The sequence below is a fragment of the Chrysemys picta genome, chromosome 9, assembly GCF_011386835.1.
Source record: "Chrysemys picta bellii isolate R12L10 chromosome 9, ASM1138683v2, whole genome shotgun sequence".
In the NCBI taxonomy this organism is placed as follows: Eukaryota; Metazoa; Chordata; order Testudines; family Emydidae; genus Chrysemys; species Chrysemys picta.
This window is the reverse complement of record NC_088799.1, coordinates 22267227-22295004: the sequence shown is the minus strand read 5'-3', so window position 1 is coordinate 22295004 and position 27778 is coordinate 22267227. Positions and strand designations below refer to the sequence as shown.

At 41.7% G+C, this 27778-nt stretch overlaps 1 protein-coding gene across 3 annotated transcripts in view; it reads left to right on the top strand.

Moving 5' to 3' along the window:
* Window positions 1-625: 625 nt before the first annotated feature.
* SCHIP1 (schwannomin interacting protein 1) overlaps window positions 626-27778 on the top strand; it is a 108715-nt gene continuing 81562 nt past the window's right edge. Inside the window, exons 1-2 of one of the 3 annotated variants that reach the window (XM_042853697.2) lie at window positions 626-872; window positions 1218-1823. In XM_042853697.2, the coding sequence (XP_042709631.2) occupies window positions 1236-1823 (588 nt within the window). In that variant the 5' untranslated portion in view covers window positions 626-872; window positions 1218-1235. Of the gene's footprint in view, window positions 873-1217; window positions 1860-14911; window positions 15191-27778 lie in introns of those variants that run through there. The other 2 variants (XM_024102592.3, XM_042853698.2) reach the window with 2 other exon arrangements.

Genomic DNA, 27778 nt, shown 5'->3' with positions numbered 1-27778 from the left:
TGTGTGTTACATTATTATTACACGCTGCTATATAAGTCAGGCATTAATTGCTCCAAAACATTCTTTAAAACTATTCAAAGAAACCTTGTGCAGCTGAGACAGAGGTATGATTGCAAAGTGTGCTGAGCTACTTGCACTGGTTGGTACATGTAGATACTGGTATGACATGGCCTTAATCCTCATTTGCTATACACTCTTTTTGTGTGGCTTTTGTACTAATAGACTTAATTTCATGGCTGCAGGCAGTTCAAACTGTGCATGCTGGAGGGCCCGAAAAAGAAAGCAAATGAATGAGAGCTGAAGGGGTGGTTGGATTCCTGCCAGCTCACAGTCCATTGATCAGAAGCTGCTCCAAAGTTCATAGGATCACAATGTGTTTCTCTTCCCACAAAAAAAGGGGAATTTGTGGCCGTACTTTACCTGAGTGCAGCTTATTGTAGCCGGGCCAGGCTCTCGTGTGCACATTGTTAGAGGGGAGAGGGTGCAGCCCTCACGGGCTTTGCCTGGGAAGGAGCAGTAAAAAGAGAAACAGCCGTTCCACGCAGGGGCTGCCGCTCCCCAGTCCCCGCCGGAGCGGCAGCTCTGCGTCTTGCCCGGCTGTACCGCAGGGGGCGGTGTGAGCACCAGCCTCCCCGTTGCTTCTTACGCCGGCAGCGTGGGGACGGGACTTCATGCCACGGCTGCCGGCCGAGCTCCCTCCCGCACCCCCCGTTTCGCTGCGCTGCCGGCGGGTCCCCGGCTCAGCAGCTGGACGCGGCAGCCGGGACGTTACCACCACCGCCAGAGGAGACCGTGGCTGAGCTATGGGGCCAGCCGCCTCCTGACCACACCATGGAGCCCTAACGAAGGCGTCTGCCCCTCCCCTCCCGGGGGTGAGCGCCAGGGTCCGGAGGGGGGGACGACCCGAGACCCGCTCCCCCAAAGCGGGCGGAGGACGGGCGCAGATGCTTCCTCCAGCCGGAGCGCGGTGGAGGTGGTAGGAAAGTTTGGGAGAGTCGGGGAAGCCCCTGGCCGGGGGGGGGCGGGCCCCTAGAGCAGCCCCCCCGTACAACCCCCCCGTGCAAATCTGGACGCGGCGCTAGCTGGAGAGGCACATCCGTGGCTGGGCTTTCTGTGCCCGGAGGCGATGCGCTTCCCGCGGGCGGCGGCGGCCAGACAGGAGGCGGCTGGTTCCTGCTCTCTCTAATCCGCTGCGTGTTTCCTTCTCTCCCCCTCAGGATTACCGCGAGGATGGGATGGATTTAGGAAGCGACGCGTGCAGCAGCCGCTCCAGCTCCGAGTCCAGCTCCAGCAAAGTCACCCCTTGCTCGGAGTGCAAATCCTCCCCCTCCCCCAGCAGCCTGGACTTGGCGGCCCTGGAGGACTCGGAGGAGGAGGGGGAGGATTACCTGGGGTACGGAAGGAAGGGCACTGCCGCGTGGGAGGAGGACGGGCTCAGCACCGCCGGCTGCGATGCCAAGGCTGCCAAGCGAAGGAGTTTGGCGGAGGAGCTGGAGGATGTGAGACGCACCAGCGCCTCCAACATCATGCCGCCCCCCGCCCCCAACGGCAACCCCTCGCCCCAGGACCTCCGGCAGAACGGCAACGTGGTGCCCCCCAGCCGCAGGACGGGACACCGCGGGGCAGGAGGGCGCAAAGCCCATCCCCAGAAAGCCCAGCCGGCTGTGGGGAGGCTCCGCGGCGGAGGGGGGGTCGCCCCCGGGCACCCCTTGGACAGCTCCACGGGGGGCACTTGGCTGAAAGAGCAGGACCCTCAGCTCCCGACTATGGACTGGGAGGCTTTGGAGAAACACCTGGCAGGGTTACAGTTTCAGGAACAGGAGGTACGAAACCAGAGCCAGAAAACAAACTACACCTCAGTAAGTTGGTCCCCGTTATCTGCAAGGTCTGTGGCTTTGGGGCGGGAGCGAGGGGGGGCGAGTCGGAGTAAAGGGAATTACTTATGGTGACAAGACATGTTACTAGGCGGTGAGTCAGTCGCAGGGATCCATACGGAGCATTGCCATAGATGGTAATTGGGCAAATCGCTGTTGCCCTTTAATTGTGACGGGTTTTTTCATCCTTCTAACCTGGGAGGGCCGCTTATTGAATGCAACATTGTTGCTAGTAAGAAGCGTCATTGTGTGTGAATCTAGATCTGTCCCCTTTCTTGCAGATCTGCAAAGAATTTCTGTCTTTCTGCAGCCTTTTTCATTCCTTCAGCTGTGGAAGGAATAGCTTGACTCTGACCTGCCCACCCCTGGCCTGGATCAGAGAGCCAGGGTGTGTGTCTGTTGAGCAGATCGAGCTGGTGACTCAGTGACCATTTGTAACATATTGTGAATTCTGAGATTTTGGTGGGGCTCAGTGGCACTTCCTGTTTCTTATCAGCCAGACACCTGGCTGGATACAGGAAAGCCAGACAATGTGGGTGGCATCAGGAGCGGGAGTGGGTGGAATAAACATAAGCAGGAGTCTTAGGCCATCTAGTACAAGGGTTCTCAACCTTTTTCTTTCTGAGAACCCCCCCCCCCCCCCCCAAACATGCTATAAAAACTCCATGGCCCACCTGTGCCACAGTAACTGGTTTTCTGCATATAAAAGCCAGAGCTGGCATTAGGGGGTAGCAAGTCAAACAGTTGCTGGGGCCCCATGCCACAGGGCCGCCCGCAAAGCTAAGTTGCTCAGGCTTCAGCCCCAGGTGGTGGGGTGGGGCTCAGGGCCCTGGGCTTTAGCCCCATACAGTGGGGCTTCAGCTTTTACCCTGGGCCCCAGTGAGTCTAATGCTGGCCCTGTTTGGTGGCACCCCTAAACCTGCTTGCAGGGCCTCCCGGACCCCTGGTTGAGAACCACTGATCAAGTACACTTCCCAATATGGACCTGGATGGGTATCTCCTTTTTGAAGGGCATTTCTCTGGTTGCTTTATTTTGAGGTATAGCAACAATTGCAACCCAAGCATTTAAATCTGTATCTTAGCCAAGAAGGATTGCATACTTTAGCTAGGCTAAAGTATGTGGCAACCATTACAGTATGCTTGTCATTTGGTACCTTGCCTTGGGGTGTGGTTTGAGTATACAGGGCCTCAGGCTACTGGAAATTGGATGCCTGCACTTTGACTTTAGAGCATGAGGACAAGTAACAGCATGTCTCAGTGTAAATGGTATTGCTAATACTAAAAGAGGGAAGGGGTTGTTTTCTTTGCCTAGTAGAACCTGGTTGTAAGACCCCCACTTTGTGTTTCAAATGTGTTTCCTTTAATCACTGCTGTATAGCAGATTTTCACAGCTATTCTTTTCATCAGAGTTCAGCAAATATCTTAAAGCAGCAACCAAAAATTATCATTGCTAGACTCAAAGTTATTACAGTGTTTAAAAAAAAAATCTCCTGGTTAATGTCTTAAGGTCTATATTTTATTTGGAACAGATTTTAGAAAGTATGAAGCTAAAGAACAACATTTTGCTTGTATTCTGTTGTTGCAACTGTAACAAATAATACAATGGCTTTTAGTTTCAACAATAAGAGATGCTGATGTCACTTCATTTTAAGTATGGCCTAGCCTTGATGAAGATTGTATATATGCTGTGAAAGTTGTCTTTTATGTGTGTGAGCGTATGTATGTATGTGTGTGAATTTAGGTGCCTACTCTTTGAGGGATTAAATGGCATTGGCTTCCCTATACAGCTCTGCCAATGAATTACTCCTAACTGGCCAGAACAGTGGGATTCCAGTCCTGGGCTGCTGTTGAGCAGAGACTGTCACACACACAGTAATGGCCATTTATTTTATTTTATTTATTTTTGTGTGAGAGCTGAACAAAATCACCTAAAACATCAAACATGTTTTCACTTGTAACCTGACCCAGAACTGGAACCCAGTACTCCAGAGATCAAGATGGAAACTAATTCAATCATATAACTATTTGGAAGGACAAATACAGTATATTGTGAAATCTCATACTATATGATTTAGCATAAAAAGTAATAATTTTGGAATCTTTCAGGAAGGAAAAGAAACTAGCACATATTTACTCCCCAATAAGCAGGTGTCAGTGGAGGGTTGAGTATACAGCATTCTGTTCAGGGAGATATGAAATCCCATTCATTAAGAATTGTTTTCATAATATGTAAATTAAAAGAAGGCATGACATTCCCTAAACTTTTCTCTATAACCATTGAAGGTACATTCAAACACTGCTTTATGACGGACAATAAGACTGATGTTAACTTCCGTTAACCTCCACCTTATAACTTCACTTTCCTAGGGCTTGATTCTGCAAGGTGCTCTGCAACCTCACTTCTTACCGATATCAGCTGAAGAAAAAGGTACTGAGTACTTGCAGCATTGGCCTTCTAGTTAGGCATCTAGGACTTTATATCATACTTACTGTCTGTGTTTTGAAATGACTTTGAATGAATCATTCCTTGAATATTACAAATGATTTTTGAAAAATCTTGTGGTTATTAGATATTGTAATTAGGGCAGTCTGGTAGCATGACAGCTGCCACAATGCATTTTTAAAAGACCAGACTTGGAACTAAGGGTGAGCTAATAACAGCAGCATGTAGAAAGTGTGGGAATAAAATCACTGACCCCAGGACTTTTTAGGTGGTCTTGTAATTGATAGTGGCTTATTCAGAAACTAAGCTTTTTTTTTTTTTAAAGTCATTTTTTCTTTATTGTTATGATGATGATCTCATCAATGTAAACTGATGTACTCTTACTTTTGGTCACTCAAGCTTACAGAAAACCATCTCTAACTAAGCAGCAGCAGCAAATGTAGGAACTCTTCCTTTCTAGTTGGGTGCTTGCCTAAGTGAGGTGTTACCCTGAAAGATTTTTGGATCATTGCCATGTGTAATAATTTTGGCCCTTACATTTAAGAAAAAATGCTAATTGGAGCCAATGCACTAAAAAATAAACCAAACATTCTCTGTCTTGGACCTACTCTTCCCCTTTATCTAGTATTAGTGCTTTGACTACCCTTTCTCCAAATCAGAATCCTCCCACTACACTACCTGTACTTGGCGTAGCACTTTGCCTCCTGCCTGGCGGATGAGCACATAGCTTCTCTTTGTTTAGCTGCTACAAACATTGATCCCTATGCAAGGGATTCCATGGAAGCCTAATCTGTGCTACATGTTGTTCCAATGATGGAAATTGCAGTTTGGGTGAAGTACAGTCCCACACAGAACTCCTTGTAAGTATTGCAGTAGCACTGCTTTCTGTAGATCAGATCAGGCTAGGGAGACTAGGCTCACATCTCCAGAGACACAGCACGTACACATTTTCTTTCTCATTGCTGACCTGCCTGTCAGCTTAAGCCCACAGTTGGCATTTCCCATTTTTATAAATGTATCAGTTTTATGGTATGTGAGGTACTGGAAGAATTCCTGATAATTGTAACTAATTCCCCCCCCCCCCCCCCTGCAATTTTCCAGCATCCTTGGGAACAACAATGTGTGTAGCTCATTGTGGCAGCCTTTCTCTTTTTCCATGCATATTTCTGTTTATGTATTTGAACGTTTATTTGGCTTATGTGCTTCAGTTTTGTGAATCCATCAAAGCCACTAAGCTATTGCAGGAATCTCATTTCTGTTATTTCAGTCCTGGATCTGTTCCTTCTAATTAGCATCTGTGCCTTATGGACATAGTTTAGAACAGGTATGTACACTGTATTAGACTGCTTGAAGTGCAGATAGACTCATATTTTTACAGATCCTCACTTTCTATAATAGAGAAGGTCAGGGTGAGTAAATAGTGGGGAAGTGGGGGATCTCTGCTATCATGGCCAGTTTAACAATAACTGTTTTGCTGTGCTCTCCTGCAGTAACATTCTCTCTAACCTCCATTCACTCAGCTCTATTCCATCTTCAGGAAGGGTTTTCCCTTATCTCTTGGGGCATGCCCACACTACAGTTTAAAAACCTGGGGTTAGCCCATAACAGCAACTTGGGTTTGTAGGGCTTTGGCTAACAGGCCGTTTAACTGCACTATAGATATTTGGGCTCGGGCTGGAGCTCAGGCTCTAGGACCCAATGAGGTGGGAGAGTCCCAGAACTTGGATTGCAGATGGAGCTGGAATATCTACAGTATAATTAAACAGCGCTGCGAGCCTGAGCCCCATGAGCCCGCTTCTGCTGGAACGGGCCAGCTTTGGGTGTATAATTACAGTTTATAGACCCTTTGAGGCGGGGAGCCCATGTGCTTCTTCCCCTGCTGTTTCTTGATGTTGAGGATTCTCTCCAGCCTCCCCATGCTGGACATTAACAGACCTTTTCCCCCATCATCCAACTTGATGTTAGAGGTATTTCTCCTTGCACACATCTTCTTGGCTGTCGGGGTCTTTCGGACTGAGGAGGCAGAGGGAGGGGGACTCAAAGAAACTTCATGTCCTTATCTGTCTAGTTTGAAGTAAATTTCTTCCAAATTTTCCCAGGTTTTCTTAGAGGATGGGGGAGCAGGCATAGCAGAGCACAAGTGTCCCTTTCTTCACCTTTCAGTCTGGTACAATTTGAGAAAGCTGCAGATTCTTCTTTTTAGGCCAGAGCTGCTGCTGCAGGTGAGGAATTGAGACCAGAGAGATCAAGTTACTTATTCAGTCATACAAGAAGCATGTGGAAGAACTGGGAATTGAATCCAGGTTTCCTGAGTCCAGTCCAGTGCAATAAACACAAGACTATACCTTCCTTTTCTTTATGAAACTCCTATAAATATTATATAATTAATTCTAGGTTACTTGCAGAAACCTGTGACAGGAACTTCAGATATAATAATAAGGAAAATCTGAAGTCTTAGAAGGATTCAGATAGAGTTAGGATTCCTGATTTGACTTCTGGGGTCAGCTTCTAAGGCAGTGGTTCTCAAATGTCTGTAGTAGTGACCCTTTCACACAGCAAGCCTTTGAGTGTGACCCCCTTATAAATTAACAGTTTTTAAATATACTTAACACTATTATAAATGCTGGAAGTGAAGCAGGCTTTGCGAGTGGAGGCTGACAGCTCGTGACCTCCTACATAATAACCTCATGACCCCCTGTGGGGTCACATCCCCCAGTTTGAGAGTCCCTGTGCTAAGTCATTTTAGGTGATTCACTCCTTAAGAGAGTTTGTAAACACAGAAAGAACCAGAAAGGTTTTCATTGTTTTTTCCTGAATTGACAGGGTTTGTGTGGGGTTTTTTGTTTTAAATACACCTCTACCCCGATAGAACGCTGTCCTCGGGAGCCAAAAACTCTTACTAAGTTATAGGTGAAACCGCGTTATATCAAACTTGCTTTGATCCGCCGGAGTGTACAGCCCCACCCCCCCCGGAGCACTGCTTTACCACGTTATATCCGAATTCGTGTTATATCAGGTTGCGTTATATCGGGGTAGAGGTGTGTATATATATATATTCCTTGCAGTGGTGAAAACTGAGATTTTCTGTGACCATGAGTATCACGGTTTGAAACTGATGTGTACATAATTGACTGAAAACTGAAACTGACTAGTTTATTTTTTTTGCCAAAGTTAAGTGAAATGCAAAAAGAAATTAGATTTTAGAAATTATTTTAGTTGTAGTAATCTAAAATAGTGTTGGTAACAGGGGTGTGTGTGTTTTAGTTTTGATTAACAGTGGTCCTTCTAGTAGTGAATGTTAATGAGATTCCCCTATAGATTCCGTGAGATGTTATCAAAAGAACAGCCAGCACAAGCCTGATTACAAATTGGGAAAATTCAGAATTCTTTTGGAATTAGTATTTATTTTTAAACTCTCTTTAGCATTTTCCAAGAGAAGATTCTACCAACGCCTAGTACTTAAGGATTAGTTAATACTCTGGCTGCCTTATGACCTGAGTACTGGATGAGTGACAAATTCACTTTATCTAATTGTTCATTCAATATTTCAGGTCCTCACTCTCCCAAATACTCCAGTTTATAGTAGGTCATCTTCCTCTTTCAGAGTTTTGTTGACTAATTTGAGATTGCATCATCAGCTCTGAACTAGTGGTCCTGTTCACTTTAATACTCATGTATTTGAAACCTGATTTCAAGAACAGCTCTGACCAGACTCTACTGTAACATGGTTTGCACTAATCTATATCTATATCTCACACTAATTAAAAAAAAGTTACAGTTATGTTAAGAACTTTGTTAAAGCCATGCTATAGACGGTTATCTATGGCATGATTTCTGCTAATAATTATTCAAAAAATGTTTCCTATCCACACTGAATGCTTTGCCCTTACCTACATTTACTCCCCACCACCTCCCTGAAATTTGCCATTATTGTTTCTCCCGGTAGCAGCAACAGTGGAAGCACTAATTGCATCGTTTCCCTGTGCTCCCCCTGTCTGTTATATCTTCCTGTTTGCCTTTTGTTAGTCCGCTTAGATTGTAAACTCTGTGGAACAAAGATCATCTTTTGGTTATGTTTGTATCATATCTAGTAAGGCTGTTGATTAATCGCAGTTAACTCATGTGATTAACTCAAAAAAATTAATTGGGATTAAAAAAATTAATTGCGATTAATCAGTTTTAATTGCACTGTTAAACAATAGAATACCAATTGACATTTATTAAATATTTTGGATGATGTTCTACATTTTCATATATATTGTATTCTGTGTTGTAATTATTTCACTAGGAGGGTGGTGAAACACTGGAATGCGTTACCTAGGGAGGTGGTGGAATCTCCTTCCTTGGAGGTTTTTAAGGCCCGGCTTGACAAAGCCCTGGCTGGGATGATTTAGCTGGGAATTGGTCCTGCTTTGAGCAGGGGGTTGGACTAGATGACCTCTTGAGGTCCCTTCCAACTCTGATATTCTATGATTCTATGAAATCAAAGTGTATATTATTTTTGATTACAAATATTTGCACTGTAAAAATGATAAACAAAAAATATTATTTATCATTTTTAAATTCATCTCCTAGAAGTAGTGTAGTGCAATCTCTGTTGTGAAAGTGCAATTTACAAATGTAGATTTTTTTTTTGTTACATATCTGCACTCGAAAACAGAACAATATAAAACTTCAGAGCCTACAAGTCCACTCAGTCCTACTTCTTGTTCAGCCAATCACTAAGACAAACAAGTTTGTTTACATTTACAGGAGCTAATGCTACCCTCTTCTTATTTACAATGTCACCAGAAAGTGAGAACAGGCTGTTCGCATGGCACTTTTGTAGCAGGCGTTGCAAGGTATTTACGTGCCAGATATGCTAAATATTCATATGCCCCTTCCTGCTTCCGCCACCATTCCAGAGGACGTGCTTCCATGCTGATGATGCTCGTTTAAAAAAAATGCATTAATTAAACTTGTTACTGAACTCCTTGGGGAGAATTGTATGCCCCCTGCTCTGTTACCCGCATTCTGCCATATATTTTATGTTATAGCATTCTCGGATGATGACCCAGCACATGTTGTTCATTTTAAGAACACTTTCACTGCAGATTTCACAAAATGCAAAGAAGGTACCAATGGAAGATTTCTAAAGATAGCTACGGCACTTGACCCAAGGTTTAAGAATCTGAAGTGCCTTTCAAAATCTGAGAGGGATGAGGTATGGAGCATGCTTTCAGAAGGCTTAAAAGAGCAACACTCCGGGTTCTGTAGTTTCCGCATCGAACAACCAAAAAAGAAAATCAATCTTCTGCTGGTGGCATCTGACTCAGATAATGAAAATGAACATGCATTGGTCCGTACTACTTTGGATTGTTATTGAGCAGAACCCGTCATCAGCATGGACGCATGTCCCCTGGAATAGTGGTTGAAGCATGAAGGGACATATGAATCTTCAGCGCATCTGGCATGTAAATATCTTGTGATGCTGGTTACAACAGTGTCATGAGAACCCTTGTTCTCACTTCCATGTGATATTGTAAACAAGAAGCAGGCAGCATTATCTCCTGCAAAGGTAAACAAACTTGTTTGTCTGAGCGATTGGCTGAACAAGAAGTAGGACTGAGTGGACTTGTAGGCTCTAAAGCAGTGGTTCTCAAACTGGGGCCGCCGCTTGTGTAGGGAAAGCCCCTGGCGAGCCGGGCCGGTTTGTTTACCTGTCGGGTCAGCAGGTTCGGCCGATCGCAGCTCCCACTGGCCGCAGTTCGCTGCTCCAGGCCAATGGGGGCTGCGGGAAGTGGCGCGGGACAAGGGATTTGCTGTCTGCCACTTCCCGCAGCCCCCATTGGCCTGGAGCGGCGAACCGCGGCTAGTGGCAGCCGTGATCGGCCGAACCTGGGGACCTGGCAGGTAAACAAACCGGCCTGGCCTGCACGCACACAAGCGGCGGCCCCAGTTTGAGAGCAACTGCTCTAAAGTTTTACATTGTTTTATTTTTGAATGCAGGGTTTTTTTACATAATTCTACATTTGTAAATTCAACTTTCATGATAAAGAGATTGCGCAACAGTACTTGTATTAGGTGATTTGAAAAATTCTGTTTCTTTTTTTTATAGTGCAAATACTTGTAATCAAAAATGAATATAAAGTGAGCACTGTACCCTTTATATTCTGTTTGTAATTAAAATAAATATATTTGAAAATGTAGAAAATGTCCAAAACTATTTAAATAAATAGTATTCTATTATTGTTTAACAGTGCGATTAATCACGATTAATTTTTTTAATTGCTTGACAGCCCTAATATCTAGCCTAGTGAGCCTCAGTCATGGACCAGGGCCCCAGGCACTCTTGCACAACTAATATCCAGCCTTGTGTCTAGACTTGTTCTGAACACAATTGTTAAAATGCCTGCAGCCTCTTCTCTCTTGTTTATAATAGAGAGACCACCAGTAGACTTAAACAGATAGCAGCAGCTGGAAATTATAAGACAAATTACTAGTGCAGACACATCCTAAAACTGTGCTGACTGTATTTTATGTGCTGATGATTGTCAAAGGGGCTTTAAAATAAGGCTCCATTGTTCTCCAAGGGAGCAATATCATATAATTTGTTAGATCATTTTTTAAAGAAAAAATATGCTTATACACATATTCTTCTGACGTGGGCTGTATTTAAACTAGAACTCTGAGGTTGGACATGTGCCGTCTTGCCAGTCACCTGAGTTATGAGGATACACGTACAAGTAGTAGGGTCCGACTTCCTGGAGTAAAGGAGTATTTCTGGGACTTTTTGGATCCTTTAGAGGAATTTAAATTCCTTTAAAACTTTAATCTCCCTCAGACTTGTACAGTGTGTTGAATAATTTCATCAGCTGCTACTGAGTGACTTGGAAGTTGCGCTGTCTCAAATTTTTCATAACATTTTGCTCGGTTGTGGATGCATGTGAAAGTGTTAACCTGACAAACTCATCACATTCATTTGTTTCTTTTGGGGACAGCTCTTCATATTGCAGCATTAATGAATATTAAAGAGAGACTGCCCTCCTGTAAACCAATTCTAACTTGCATAGATCATGCCTTGGATTTATGGGTTGCTTTAGATACCTCTTAAGCATCTTAGACCTTCATCTGATAAAGAAATTACATCTTTTCAGAAGATATTTAATGCTTCGAACATTCCTTCACAACTATTTTGGACTAATCTCATCATCCAGGTGCTGGAAATCTGCTGCCAATATTTCTTCTTTACTCTCTTTTCAATTACTGAGTCTTAGCTGCATTACAAAGAATACCAAACATGTCATACCATGATTTATGGTACTTAGTATCTATTGTATTACAACCTTCTTTTGTGAATAGGAAGCAATCCCCTTCTATTTGCAGCCTCAGTAATGGTTCTTACAAAATTAGCATTAATGGGCTTAATACCGTTTTTTCATCATGTCTCTGTGGAAGATAACTACGATCAAGAGTGTATTTTCTGAAACTGATACAATGTGTATTTCATAGTCTCTAAAAGCCTGAAAAAACTAGTAAATTGACTTAGCAAGATGACTTTTACCTTTTAAAAATGACTCTAGTGCTTGTGGTGATTGCTGGATTGATGGCATTAGAAAATGAATTCTGGTGTCCATGGAACAGGTTTACAGTGGGCAATGGTAACACAAGCTGATTTTTTCAGCCCCTGGGACTGTTCCTCAATGCTGATCTGAGGTAGCTTCCTGTAAGGGTAAGAGGGTGCTGCATTCTCCATGCCCCTTTTCAGCCACTCAGCCTTTAAACTCTTTCTATGTACACTGTCAAGAAGCATGCTGGATATGGCGCTTTCTAATGTGAATATACTTGTTCACTACAAACTAAACTGAAACACACCAGTTAACTCCACACAGACCACTGAGTAATCTTCAGACAATAACAATTTGGTTACTACTTAATTTAGCAGGATTTAAATATAAGAATAGCCATACTGGGTCAGATCAGTCCATCTAGTACAGTATCCTGTCTTCTGACCGTGGCTAATGCCAGATTCTTCCAAGGGAATGATCAGAACAGGGCTATTAAGTGATCCATCCCCTGTTATCCAGTCTTAACTTGGGGCACTCAGAGGCATAGAGACACTCAGAGCATGGGGTTACATCTCTAACCATCTTGGCTTATTGCCATTGATGGACCTATCCTCCAGGAACTTACCCAATTATTTTTTGAACCCAGTTATACTTTTGGCTTTCACAACATCCCATGGCGTTGAGTTCCACAGGTTGCCTGTGCGTTGTATGAAGAAGTATTTCCTTAGGTTTCCTTAATTTCATTGGGTGACTTCTGGTTCTTGCGTTGTGTGGAGTAAAGAGGCAAAAGAGGATTTTAAAAAAACCCCACTTTTTCTCCACACCATTCATGATTTTGTAGACCTCCATCATATCCCCCCTTAGTCTCTATTCCAAGCTGAATAGTCCCAGTCTTAATCTCTCCTCATATGGAAGCTGTTCCATACCCCTAATAATTTTTGTTGCCCTTCTCTGTTCTTTTTGCAATTCGTAATATCTTTTTTGAGATAGGGCTACCAGAACTACATGCAGTATTCGAGGTGATAGCGTGCCATGAATAGTGGTCTATTTTCTGTCTTATTATCTATCCCTTCCCTAATGGTTCTTAACATTGATAGCTTTTTGGACTTCTACTGCCCATTGAGCAGATCTTTTCGGAGAGCTATTCACAATGGACTCCAAGAGCTCTTTCCTGAGTGGTAACAGCTTATTCAGAACCCATCAATTTGTATGTATAGTTGAGATTATGTTTTCCAGTGTGCATTACTTTGCATTTATCAACATTGCATTTCATCTGCTATTTTGATGCTCCCAGTCACCCAGTTTTGTGAGGTTGCTTTGTAATTCTTCATAGTTAACTATCTTGAGTACTTTGCCACCTCACTGTTTACTGCTTTTCCCACATCATTTATGAATATATTGAACAGCACTGGTCCCAGTACAGATCTTTGGGGGACTCCCGCCATTTACCTCTCTCCACTGTGAAAACTGACAATTTATTCCTACTCTTAGTTTCCTTCTTTTAACCAGTGAGAGGATCTTCCTTCGTATCCCATGACTGCTTAAACAACAATCAGAAGATGAAGTTTTCTATATCCTACCATCAGTCTTGAGTCATCCAGTTCTTATGATCTTCTTTGACTTGCATAAACTGGCAGAATGCTCTTTATTTTCTCCAGGAGGCTTCAGGGATCCCATTCAGAGGGAAAACAAAGTGGGCAAGGTAGGAGCACAAGACTAGATCTATACCAATCAAAACATTTGCTTCCTATGCATAGATTAGTTCTGTGGGCATCTTGAGGGTTTCAAGATTTTTTTGCTCTTTTTTGGACACTGAGACCTTCAGGAGCGTTTATAATATAGGGTTATAATACAGGATTAAATCCTTAAAACAAAGTATTTAAACTAAGTTTTATTGGCGTTGGAGAAGAAGTGGGTTTTAAGGAGAGGCAGACTGGCTCTGAAAGGAGACGGTAGCCATAGGGGGTGCACGGAGGAGCGCCTGCACACATACAAGATTGCCAGGAGGAAATAAGGGAATTCTTAGGCAGGTGCCTTGGAATGTGTGAAAGGATGAGCAAGGGTGCCTTCATACTTTACAGTCAGGCCATCAGAAAGTGCTGGGTGGACCAGCAGCCCTTTCTGCTGGGGAGAGAAAATGGAAGTTGGAATTTTATTTTTCAGCCTAGCTCAGTTACATAATACAATTTACTGCGATGGGGGGAAGCTTCCATTTAATCTGCGGAGGTTGTCCACATTATGCACACAGTAACACTTGATTTGTGCACATGTGCAGTGACAGATCTTTGACTCTAAACAAGAAGAATATTGTGTCTCTTCTGCTCTCTGGGAGGTTGAGTTGTTCTGCCATTAGTGGTTGATTTGCTCACTGCTTTGAGGGAGGAGCATTTAATAGTTTAGAAGCATGGGAACAACATGCTAGACTCTTTCATGCTTATAAAGTGTGCATTGGTCAGTTTTTGCCCAGGAAAACTTAAACATGCTCTTTCCTCCACCTTTACCAGTAGACAAGTTCATTTTGAAAATGAGCATCTGGTTTAAAATACTGAGCTGTAACTTCTTTCTACCTATATTGCCCTTGCAACTTAAGAGCACAACAGGATGAATATTGAACGACCGTCTCCCTCCATCTGATCACTTTTATAGGGTCTATCATTTTGTTTAATTAATTAATTTAATCATTTAACGTCTCAAAAATTGATTTAATGAGCAGTTTTGAGCAGTGAAAATGATTATTTTGGCAAGAGAGCTTCACAAAGCATAGTCAATATTTGTTTTCTGTCTTAGTTGACAGCAAAAATGCATATTTTCATTAGCCTGAGAAAATATTGTCTTTAACCAAACAATAGATTGGTTGCTTTGCATGGCTTATTTTGCAGATGTAATTGGTTGTAATAACTGATGTGATGTGATGTAATGGCTGATACATCATTGATTCATTCGCAGCATAATGTGGTAAAGTGACAGTGTACTTTGGCCACTTTCCACCCAGCTCAAAGGTTAGATGAGGCTGGCAATATATTAATGATTTGACCAAAAAGTGCATTGTCATTTAGCTAAGAAAACACTCTAATATGCAATGTAAAGTTTCTTGAAGACCATTTCGAATTCCATAGATCCAAAGGATGTTTTTTCTGAAAGTAGTTCAGCAAGATCACTCTAGTTATTCAGTTCAGCTCAAAGTTTTGTTGCCACTACAGAGGCTTTCATTAATGAAAGTGTATGTGGGATAGCAAAAAGTTTTGATAAATGGCTGTTTCTGCATATGAGTACTCAACACATATATTATGGATACAAATAAGTTGGCTGCACTTCATAATCGTTGGGTAAGTGAATATTTCATACAGTATGTTGAGATAGTTAAAATGAATTGATAGAGTTTGTGAGTTCAGCTAACAATAAAAGTCTTTTTAATATGCTTGTTTGAGGTAGGGAAACTGCTACTCTTATAGTTGAAATGATTGGAAGGAAAGTAACTGAGTTCAAGTATTTGTATTTGGTATAGAAATTAGCAGCATACTAAAATCTTGTATTCTAAAAAAGAAAATAGTAAAATGTATTCTAAGAACAAATCTAACAGTTCATTTCCCCGAAGCAGACTCTGTTTATTTTGTGTCAGGGAAAAGCCTACTTCAAAAATATACTTTCTTTGTTGTAATTTTTGGAACCAAGATGTTTTGTAGTCTAGTATCTTGGGAGGGGACGGGACTTCAATGTTTCTTACTTGCTTACATTTAAGTGAAAGCTTGAATCTTTTGTTGGGACAGCAGTAGGAATCAAAAATATACACTTGAGATTATGATAATTATACATCTGGCACTTGAAAGTCAGATACAATAAATGAAAGAGTTAGGAATTTTAATACTCATAACTGACACATGCTGCATATATCCATTATTTTTAGTGTTGAAGGGAAACATTTGGTATGAAAACGAAATATTATTGTTCTGCCTTTCAGCAAAATAGTATGGGAAATATAACACCTGGCATTATAGAAAATTAGAATATAGAATCTAAGATATCGTATAAAAGATATCTTGTAAACTGAGGGTAGTATTGAAAAGTATAAAAAGAGAGGTCTGTTTATTCAAGGTAGCATAAAACATCTTCTGATTTGAGGAATGAACTTTCCAAATTCCAGGCTCGGTCCATACCAGATAAAATCACATGACCAGGGCAAATGAGTTTGCTGCTAACAAAGATTGTCAATAATAAATATTGCCCAAAGTCCTCGGTGTATATAATACAATAAATATTACAGACAAAAAGGAATACGGCCCTAGTGGAGTTAGAGAGAAGATACTAAACAGGGCCAAAACATAAATTCATAATCTCCCTCCAACTGTATTAAACAAGAAACAACAGCCTCCCACCAAATACTTAAAAAAAAAAAAAAAAAAAAGAGAGAGAGAGAGAGCGCCTCAACCAGAAGGATGGTACACAGCTGGTCTGGCATATGTCCAGAAGGAAAGCAAGTGAAGAAGGCCCTGCCCGCTTCAACACTCCAGAATTATATCATAGGACGGTCATCGACTCCGAATCAAGTCACTCATTGCTGCCACAGCAACAGAATTCAGGGCAGGCAGACAGTTCCTCAGATAGGTTATTTTAAAAATGGTATTAGTAAAACTCTGAAAAGCTTAACATATATGGTATAGGTTAGAATGACAAATGCAAAGCAAAAACAATGATTTTATTTTTCTCTTGTTACTACAAAACTGATTTAAATTCAGTAACTGATGCTTCTGGTGATCTATTTCTGCTAGTTAGAAAAAATAAAGAGCAATGCTTGTTTAGTGATTATTTTCAAGGTTTGGTTAGAAACAAAGTAAAAAATCAAATTTATGTGTTAGTTTTCTGAGCCGGACAGATGTCTTTATTTCTCAGTTTCTCTCTCTTCTAATTACCAGAAAAAATTGCAATAGTATTTTTGTTGAGAGTTTTTCCATATGACATTAAAAGATGTGGCTGTAGCCGATGCCCATGCAGGCTTCAGGGAAAGAGGTAGGTCATGGAAGCCAAAAGCATAAGGAAAAGGCTGTCTCCAGCTCCAGCCTCTTACTTATTATGTATCTTGGCCATCTCTGTGGGCAGATGGCGGTTTTCCCTCCGTCAGCCCACGCACCACTATAGGCGCAGGAAATAGAGGTTTGGGTGGTGCTGCAGCACCCCCAGGTTTTACACCTGGTGTCCCAGCCACCAGTCCTACACTTCTGCTGCCCAAAGTCCCGGTTGCTGGCCCCATATCCCTGCTGCAGGGGGTCCCAGCTCCTCGCCTCGCTGCTGCCCGAGGGATCCACTGCTAGCCCTAGATCCTGCTTGGCTGCGGGGCACTGGGGGATCTGCTACCGGCCCCAGGGGTCCTGCCTGGCCGTTGGCCCTGCATGTGGGGTCCTGGCTGCCGGCTCGGGGTCCCAACGAGTTGCCAGGGCACCGGCGCCTCTGCTATTGGCACCAGGGGTCCTGCCGGGCTGCTGGCCCCGCCCCAGCCTCCTCTTCCTTACCCATCTCCATGTCTCTCCACCCCCCAAACCCACCTCCACAGCCTGCTCCCAGCCCCAGCTCTAGGGGGTGGTGAGGGGCATGGACTGGGGCAAGAGGGGGTGCTGAGATGCACCCCCACTACAAAAACTGTTCCAGCACCACTGCCCACCACTAGATAGGATAAGAACCAGACAGGACTGGAGAGGCTGGCTGTGATAGGCAAGATGCAGACACTGTCTTGGAAGTCCTGCATGGGTGGGGTTGCCTCAGTCTGCCTCCAATGCAGAAAGGGCAGAAAAAGAGGTGAGTAGGATTGGAAAAGCTGGCAAAAGGTGTAGAAATGCTGAGGCCACTGCAAACCCCACAGCTCCCCAGAGCAATACTTGAGAGTTTATGCCGCTGCCCCAACTGTTCCAGAACCCAGTGGATCAAGAGTCAGACAAATTGGCAGGCTTAGTAGCCAGTCCTTGGAGCCCCCAGCATGCCCTTGATTACAGAGCTCAGCTTCCTCCTCTCTCTGCTTTGCCTCAGGCCATGAAATGAGGGGCTTTGGACACTGCCAACAGCAGAAAGAGCTGTATGGGCTTTCAGGTCCAGTTGTCTGCCCCCCAGGGAATAGGCCTCACAAGGCTTTCCTACTGATATTCCAGGCTGAGGCTTCCAGGGAAATGCAGCCTCATATGGCCTATATGGATCCTGTGTCTGAGAGAACTTTCCACTGCTCCCCCGGACTATACAAAGACAGGAAGGAGAGAGCAGCAATGATAATGTTCAAACTATTCTGGATAAAGAGACTATGGTTCTCAAGACCGATGAACCTAGTATTCAACCTCCCACTGCCTTTGCTACAGCAGAGCTTGTCCATGAGGTAAAGACATTCTGCACCCCAGACAAGTTCAAAACTTGTGGACCCTAGAAAGAAGCCAACTAACAGAACTTGGTTCTAGCAGCTGATGCAAAGTCTATGGTTTATCTACCATGTTACAAGTCTTGTGTTTCTCCCAGAGGGCTGAATTATAGGTGTCCAGGCTAGAAGGTCATCTCAGCACTATCATGTTCTCCGCCTATTCAGGAAACTTAAATTGTCTACAAATTCTGATATTAAATGCTTCCTTATGGCAACTCCCATGATTCAGTCCCACAAGTTCAGAACACAACTTTGGAACCTCATTCTGGATCTACCTGTAAGCATTCAATTGGAGTAGTTCTGAAAGTGTCATACTTCCAGTCCATTAAAGTAGTCTTCCCAATAACTGCTATTTCCTGTCAGGTGAGATTTTGAAGTTCAGAGCTTTCTCTGAGGCCCACTATTATACTTTTTATTCACACAGGTCATCCTCACAGGCGTCATAGCTTTCATTGCCTAGTAAACTTAATTTTTTAATCACAGGAGTCTTGAAACGCTCTTCCATCTCTCAGATATCTTTAGATACACTGGGCAAGTGCTATGGTGCCCTATGTTGAGAGAAGTTAGGAGGTCCATGTGGCCATCAATTCACCACATTAGTCTTCAGCCAATTCCCTGCAGAAATCATCTTCCTGCTGTCGTACTCTAATAAGGGGAACACAGAGGATATATAACTCACCTTGTTTTGGATATCCATATTTAAAGGATTATCCTACTTCCCACCCTGGAAGCACACTTCTGTGAAAATCTCAGTGTAACAACCCTGTGGACCTCAATATAATGAGACATAGAAAAATGTGTTGAAACTTACCTGAAAACTTCCTTTCTTCAAATAATAAGGTCCACAGATCCAGCCACCCTGGAAACAAAGGGGTAATGCAGAGTCAGAGATGGATCTTGACATCCAAAAATTCAGATTTATTTTGTTAGGGAAAATTATCCCCATGCTGTGCAATAGGAAAAACTTGTTAGTTTCCCCCCCCCAAAGTTTAGTTAACACAGTTTCTTATTTGGGAAAGAAGGATGGAATTATCCTGGAAGTTTTTGCACCTGGAGTTAACACTAATGGGGCAGGGAATTCTTAGGGATTGCCAGTGACTGACAGCTCTGGTTCTGCAAGCAAGACGAAATATGCAGTACAATGGATGAGTGGACCTTATTACTCAAGGAAAGGATTCTTTTCAGATGAGCTTGGGTGTAAGTCATCTTATTCTGTACTTTAGCTGCTTTTAAGGACTTCCTCTGTAAGTATGCTACTTACAGTAATTAAGACTGCTGTAGGAAGGGGGTTGGTTAGACTGAATCAAATAAAGAACTCCACCTTGATTAGAATGAATAAAAATATTTGATCGAGGCCCTAAAATTTTGGGAAATATTGATAAAGGAGTGGGAGGGTTCCAGGCTCAGCAAATTTGAGAGCTACTGCAATAGGGGCCTAAATCTGGAATGAATGTATCAATGTTGATTGGCCCATAATAATGCTATAATATAAATAACATCTACTAAGAAAGCTCTTGTTTGCAAATGCAGTACAATACTGTTCCACAGTTTATTTCATATATTACTCTTGGGGGAATTCTGCACCAAAAAAATGAAAAATTCTGCACACAATATTTTAAAGTACTGCGTATTTTATTTGTCAAAGTAACAATATAATCATACCAGTTTCAATTATTTTAGTAATTTATTTCAAAATATCTGTCAGCAAGTATGTCTGTAACAAAGACCAAAAAAAAATAATCATGAAATGTGTATTTTATAAATAGATTCTTACTAGGCATATTTAATACAGAACTTTGCATAATTCATTTAAACTACAATACAGAAACGTATTTCCTTACCCCTCCGAAGCAGTGCAAATGCTTGGGGGAAGTCAGGGGTAATGGAGGAGCTAGGAGTGAACCTGGAGGATTGTTAGGTGTGGGTGGGAGAAATATGGAACAGAGTTGTTTTTTTCAGGGGGAGAGGGAGATGGTTAGGAAGTTGGGGAGCCTCCCCCATCCAGATCCTGGCTGACCTCTAGCCTCCCATTCAGCCCCTGGCTCGATGCTGTCACTGCACTAGCTCCTGAGCCTGCATCCCAGTCTGTCTTCTGCACTAGCCCTTCTGAACTTCAGTCTGTGCCCCCCCCCCTTCCCCCAGCAGCCCCACGTGCCCCAGTCTGACCATCTGGTACCTCCTCACCTGGCCCTGCTGTGAAGAATGCAGCCTCTCTGGCTGGCTGCCCTCTCCTTGGCACCACAGCAGTCCCTGGTGGGTGAAAGATGTGACTTCAGTGCCTCTCCAGCAGACTCTCTATTCTGCAGAGAAAAAAAATCTGCAGGGGACATGAATTCTACACATACACATTGGTGTAGAATTTCCCCCAAGAGTAGTATATTTGTGGGGTGGGCCATAATGGCATCAGTTGGAGTTTCTCCTGAGATATGATACGTGCTGCATGTCAGCTATCCATGAGATATATTTTACTCATTGGCCTTATTTACACTAGAGACTTTTATTTTCATTTTTCCTCCTAAGCCCTGTGAACACTAATGATTGTCATTGCGGTCTCTAGTGCAGCTCTACCATTGCTGGAAAATGGATACACAATTTTCTAGTGCAAACTTTGACATTGAGGGAAGCCCCATATAGACTGTTAGTCTATCAGTCATGTCTAAGGTGATTTTACAAAAAATTTCCAGCATTGCTAACATGACTGATGCAAACACTGGTGCAACAGTGGTATTCACAACAGAAGGGTTTGTTGTTGGTTTTTTTTTTAATAATTTTTTTCTTAATAGAACACAAGGCAATACATTTTGTTTCCTCTGGACTACACATTTTAAATTGTTCTCCTCCTGAGCCATTGTCTTATGTGTATGTGTGAGAGAGAAAGTACGTGCATATAAAATATAACAACTTTTTTCCCCTTCAGTTTAATAAAATAATGAACTTCCCATGTGGTACTTTTCAGCCCTTGTTAAAATGTTAAAAGTAAGCAGACAGTCAGAATACCACATTGTTAGAAGAATAGTCTGTTACAATGGAATCGTTTAATGTTTGTCAGCTGAGATTGCAGGGACCACTAGTTATGTCAGGATCTCCATCAGTAGTATTGATTTCCCCCTCCTCCCCCTCATCTTAAATCTAACTTCTCAGTGAAATCCTAGAATGAAGAAAAACGGAAATGTTTACTTCTCAGCTGCAGGATCTTCTGAATGTCCTTGTTTGGGAAAAGTACTTGAAATTTTCTTTCTCCCTTGCAAAAACAAGGAAAATATAGATGGGAAAAACAAACTATCCCTTTCATATCCAGTGCAGGCTACCTAGCGGAGACCCAAATTTGAGCCAAACATTTTGCTATATGATAATTAAGCCCTCCGTAAGAATTTATAAGGTTTCTAAAGTACAAAGTAGCAGCTTGAGTTTTCAGACCCTTATATGAGTAATCCCATTGAAATAAATGGGACTACTCAGACGAGATGTTTTGAGACACTCAATAAGCTTCAGTGCCTTATGCTTACTGCATCTATAAAAGTAACTTTAATTTCTATTTTATATTTTTTAATTTGGTGATTTAAAATAAAAAAAACAGTTACTGCATCACAGAAATGTAAATTAATGGCTTTTCATATTAAAGTCATGTTACCTTGAGATGAAATTTTTCATTCTCTTCTATATAACTGTGCAGTGATTAAATATTGATCAAGGAGAATGAAGTGGTGACAATCGGAGGCCCAATCTGTGATAAATGCTGATGTGTGTTAAGATGGATGTAAATACATCCCTGCAGAGCTATAATCTTTTTGGTTGAGGGGAAAAATGTGTGTTAGCAGTAGAATTTCCAGGAGCAGTAGTAAAATGAAGTCAAACCGCGCGTGCACACACACACACACACACACACACACACACACACACACACACACACACACACACACACACACATGCACAATACTATAAAAATAACCCGTTTTAATTTGACTAAAGGATATTTTGCTGCCAAGTAAAGGATTTAAATAACAAACAAGGATTTTCCTACTGATTAACAAGTATGGCCTCTGAAGCCTGTTAGTTCTTGTCTTGCAAAATTAAAATATTCTTGTGTAAAATTAGAAAATGAGACTTAAAAATTCAATTCAAAATTTAAATTAAATGGAAGTTGCTTGTAGGGCAATATTTGAAACACCTTAGATTTCAGTTTTTAATTACAAACACCTCAGAGTGTCTTGTTTATAAAAACATGGAGTGAGTATTTCAAACTCTCTACATTTGGTAACGACAGGTTTTTTTTCATAAGAAATGTGTTTTTACTGAAAAACTTTTTATTATTTTTATTGGAGTGAGCAGGGAAAAAGTCACAATTTTATGCCACTATGAAATCTCAGTTCAGTATATGAAAATAATTACTCTTTAAATATAGTTGAAAGAAAATCTGACTCTTCTAGTTCCTGCTTGTTGCTCAGTATAGCTGTTTTCTTTTAGAAAATAAATGCTTATTTATATTGATCAGATTACATTAATATCTTTGTGTTTCCTGACACTTGTCCCTGTAGGCTGAGAGTTACTATGGATACATGAAGACGCTTAGGTCATTCTAAACAAAAGTAGCAGCAGTGTAGACACCAGCTACATGATACAGTAGTATCTTTCCGAGTGTGGCTAATGTATTCTGATAATGGCGTTAAAATGTATTGAATGTTGATCTTCATCAGGGTGGATTTGATTTAAATCACTAGTCAGGAAGACTCGATTTAATCATGGATTTCTACATAGAAGTGCTTTCTTGTTAACCTTAATACATATACAACCTTAATACATACTTCACAACTCAGAGATAGATGTAGGTTTCATTTTTAGAAGGTACACACTATACATTTTTTAAGTGATTTATTTTGAAAACTTTTCAGATTAGTTTTACAGCTATATCAGAAAATGAATGATTGTTTGGTTATTTCATTTACCAAAGGTAATTGAAGCAGATAGTTCATCTTCCAATGACTTCATAAATATCTCCAATTCAACAAGTTAATCATTAATATTTGGAGGATTTTCTTGCCATGCTGTATTAGGAGGAGAACATCATCAGACAGACATTTAAATTGTTTTATTTAACTAGAACAACATCATTATGTATTCTGGATTTTTTTATTTCAACAACAAACATTTTAATAAAACAAGCATATGAATTTTTGAATTTAGTTAAACATTCAATTTTTTTTAAAATCAGGTTTATTTTTGTTAAAATTGTTTTAACTAAAATAGTTAAATGAAATATTAAAAAATAATTAAATAGACTATGTCAGCCAGGTCAACGTGAGAAACTTAAAATATTGGCTTCTGTAGCTAATTCAATCATTTTCACCTTCATTTTCCTATTTGTACATAACCTGGAAAAGAAAAACAAGCTTTCCTGCTTTTTCAGGTCCCAAACGATTTCTCAATTTGGAATGAATTAGTCCAAAGGCAGAAAATATTCTTTCTACACCGGCAGAAGAAGCTACTGCTGTTAAAAGTGAGATTATCACTTCAACAGTCTCTGAATCCAAGTGCTTAAGTGACTTCCACCAGTTCACTGGTGAGACTTTCTTTAAAACATCATCAGCAAACATATATCTCTTGAATGGTTCACTCTTAGCTCTGAAGTTTATTATAGTTGGCATTATGGAGGGATGATTGCTGGATGTCCATGTCATGGCCAACTCCTCTTCTTCAGGAGTTAAAGTTTGACCCTGGTACCAAGCATTGAGAATATTTGCAAGAAAATGAGCTGGAGATAGTGCTTGTCCCATTCGTTTTTTTTAATGCTTGTAATTTAACTCTGTCATTGCATATTTCTCTTTTTAAAATCTCACTCAGTTCCTTCCAAATTTCAACAGCATCAGCAGTAAAACAGCTATTTCCCTGCATTTTGTTCAAGGGTACTCCACATGTGTTCAACATTTCTCTTAAGCCCAATGTTGAGAACTTTGGCTGTGACAGTGCCATCTATTTTTTCACGATTTTGTTCACAAACTGTCATCAGATTAGGCCAGTTCTTTATCAGAACAATCCACTACTGAATTCCATCGCACATCTTGTGGGAGAGTTAACTTGGTTCCTCCCATTTTTTTCAGAGCAGCTGCTGCAAAGTGGTTGTTATGGAAGTATTTTGCAATTTCAACAACTTTAGCCTTTATTTCTGGAACACTGAAGTCGTTGGCTAGGAGGTGCATCAAATGAGCACTGCAACCGTATGTTATTAGCTTGGCACTCTCTTCTAAATAATTTTTTCTCATCTTGGATATATTTGCAGCATTGTCTGTGACCAAGCTGCATACTAGATATTTGAATCACCCTCCTCTCCCCCCAGTTTGTTATAGCTTTTACTGCTACTTTTTGTAAGTATTCTGCTGTGTGTGCATTTCCTGATGTATCAATTGCTTCTGTAAGGAAGACATTCCCTTCTTCTGTTGTCATATAAGCACATACAACAGGATCATTGTGGACATTGCTCCACCCATCAAGACTCAGGTTAACAATTTTACCCTCTATACCTTTTTGCACACTGCTCAATTTCTCTTTCATACATTTTATCCAGCAATTTGCCTGCGACATCTGCTCTGTTGGGTGGAGTGTATCCTGGTCTTAATGACTGAACCATGTTAATGAAGTGTGGGTTCTCAATCATACGGAAAGGAGAGTTTGTTGCATAAACAAACTGGGCATTTTTTTTTTCATCAATTAACTTTTTTTAATCTGCTGGTTCTTATCACAAATTTATCAATGGTTGTTTCTGGATGATGGAGATTTTTTTTTCCTTTCCTTTTTGCTACAGTGATATACTGTGGCTATGGGACATACACTATGTGACTGAAATACTATCATTGGCAGATAACTCTGAAACTGTAGAAAATAATGGTGATCTTGAAGGTGGATAGTCTTCAGAATCCTGTATATTGAGGATGGATTCTCCTAAACAAAATAAGTCAATGCAGTTATTTAATTATTATTACCATAGTGCTCATTTAGTATTATTCATTGCATTCATTGACACTTAGTACTACTTTAAAGGTGAAATTGTAAAAGGAAGATCTATTTCAGCTATTTATTTTTTATCACAACTGCATCTAAAATGATAGTACCATAGAGTGACAACTATATTTTTTGCTCAAACATGAGAATTCAAGAGTAGTCCAGAAGGAAGACAGACAGTCCTTAAGAAAGAAGTATGAAATAAAAAAGTTTACCAACCTGAAGATCCTGCATGTTCAGACATGTTCCTTTCATCATCTTCAGTGCAGCTTCTTCCTAAGAAGGAACACTTCTCATGATGATGATTCATTCGGGCAACCAGGCCTTGCATTTCTTTGTTGCACTGTTTGTATTTTGCATGCATGCCTGTCTTACCCACAGGTAGAGGAACTTTGTTAAAATATTCCCAAACTGGGGCTCTTTTATGGCCTGCTGCCATTATAGGTTTTCCCTTTCTAGTAAGAGAATGGAATGGTAGATCTCAAATCAATGAAGGCTATGCTCAGAAAGACCTCAAGACTTCTGGAATATGCTGCTCAAATAGTTTCACTTTTGTTTCTACTGCCTATCCCTCCCTTCTCACATTTTTTCTCCAGACTTCTTCTCCTTGTCCAGATCTATTCTGCCCCCAGCAATCTTCTATTTATGAACTTTTTGAAACTTTGCACTTTTAGAGAGAGGTAAGGGATTGACTTTTTGAAGAGGGACAATAGGTTGAGGTCTGTTATTTTTCACCTCTGTATATTATTTATTTAAAAACATTTTTGCTGTTAACAAGCATGTTCTCTCTGGAGACACAAATCCAGTTTGAGAACCGCAAAACTAAGCATCTCTGATGGTATCTTCTAGACTGATCACCGAGTCCCACTGGGTAGATAGAAAGATTAACCTAAATAATCTATACAGAAGCCCTTGGAACCCCATAAGATTGGGTCCCTAACTATTGGAACTCATTTACAAAACTTTTCTTAAACATTCCATGAATTTATTCTCATACTATAAAATTAGAATTTATACTCCCTATTCCGGGATGAGACATTATAGCTTAATTAAAACTATATTTAAATTGTTTTTTCGTCAAAAAGCATTTTATCAAAAAAAATCAGATTTAAATAAAAAAAATCAATTTTTTTAAATCATTGATTTTTATCCACCCGGATCTTCATATAATTTAGTGTTTGGGCTTGTCTACACGAACAATTAGTCCACAGTATCAGAGGTGTAGCCATGTTACTCTGTATCCACAAAAACAAGGAGGAGTCCGGTGGCACCTTAAAGACTAACAGATTTATTTGGGCATAAGCTTTTGTGGGTAAAAAACCCACTTCTTCAGTAACATCCGTCGCAGGACATGAAGCCCTTCTGCACTGAGCTGACGGCGCCCCTGCATGCTGACCAGTCTGTGATCCTTGCTGCGAGGGAGCTGGCATACAGCTTGTAGATGGTGGAGCAGAGGGAGATGGGTCATCTCATTCGCCTTTTTTGTGGACGAGCACAGGCATGGATTTTTTCCAGGAGCGGGGGATGCCGCTGAACTGATTGCATTTGTTGAAGACGGTGAGCACCAAGCAGCCGGGGTCTCGCTTCTTCAGCAGGTGGCTTTTCCAGGGCACTGTGTTTTTGGTCCTTGTCAGCCTTGCCAGCACCTCCTGCGGGGGAAAAATCTCGCTCCAAGTCCTCTGTGAGGTTGATCTGGGGTAGCAGGAAAAGGCACTCTGGATGTCACACCTTGGTCTGGGCTGAAGAAGTGGATTTTTTACCCACGAAAACTTACGCCCCAATAAATTTGTTAGTCTTTAACATGCCACTGGACTCCTCGTTGTTTAGTTAGTCCACAGCAATCTGGAGTGAAAATCTATCCTGCACTGGCTTGCAGTGCACTAATTATCCATTTGAATCCTGCTGCCCGGCATTAACAGTTTACTAGCGCGTTTTGATCTACTCCCATTTCAATATATTATATCATGATAGGAAAATAATTTTCCTATTAAGTATTAGAAATGAACCTCAGGTTTGAAGATACTAGAATATTCCTACTGTTCTGAGAGTTTCCTACTTTTCTGATGGTGTAAAACAGGGGTCGGCAACGTTCGGCATGCGGCTCGCCAGGGTAAACACCCTAGCGGGCCGGGCCAGGCCAGTTTATTTACCTGCTGACATGACAGGTTCAGCCAATTGCGGCCCCCACTGGCCGCGGTTTGCCGTCCCGGGCCAATGGGGGCGGCGGGAAGCCGTGACCAGCACATCCCTCGGCCCGCGCCGCTTCATGCCGCTCCCATTGGCCCGGGACGGCGAACCGCGGCCAGTGGGGGCCGCGATCGGCCGAACCCGCCGCGTCAGCAGGTAAATAAACTGGCCCTGCCCGTTAGGGTGCTTACCCTGGCGACCTGCGTGCCGAACGTTGCCGACCCCTGGTGTAAAATGACAAACACTCTATCTTTTGTTTTTTACTGTCCCCAAGTTATGGAGGCATTTGAGTGTGACAGATGAGTCAGATAGTAAATCTTGTTGACATCACCTGATTTTGGCT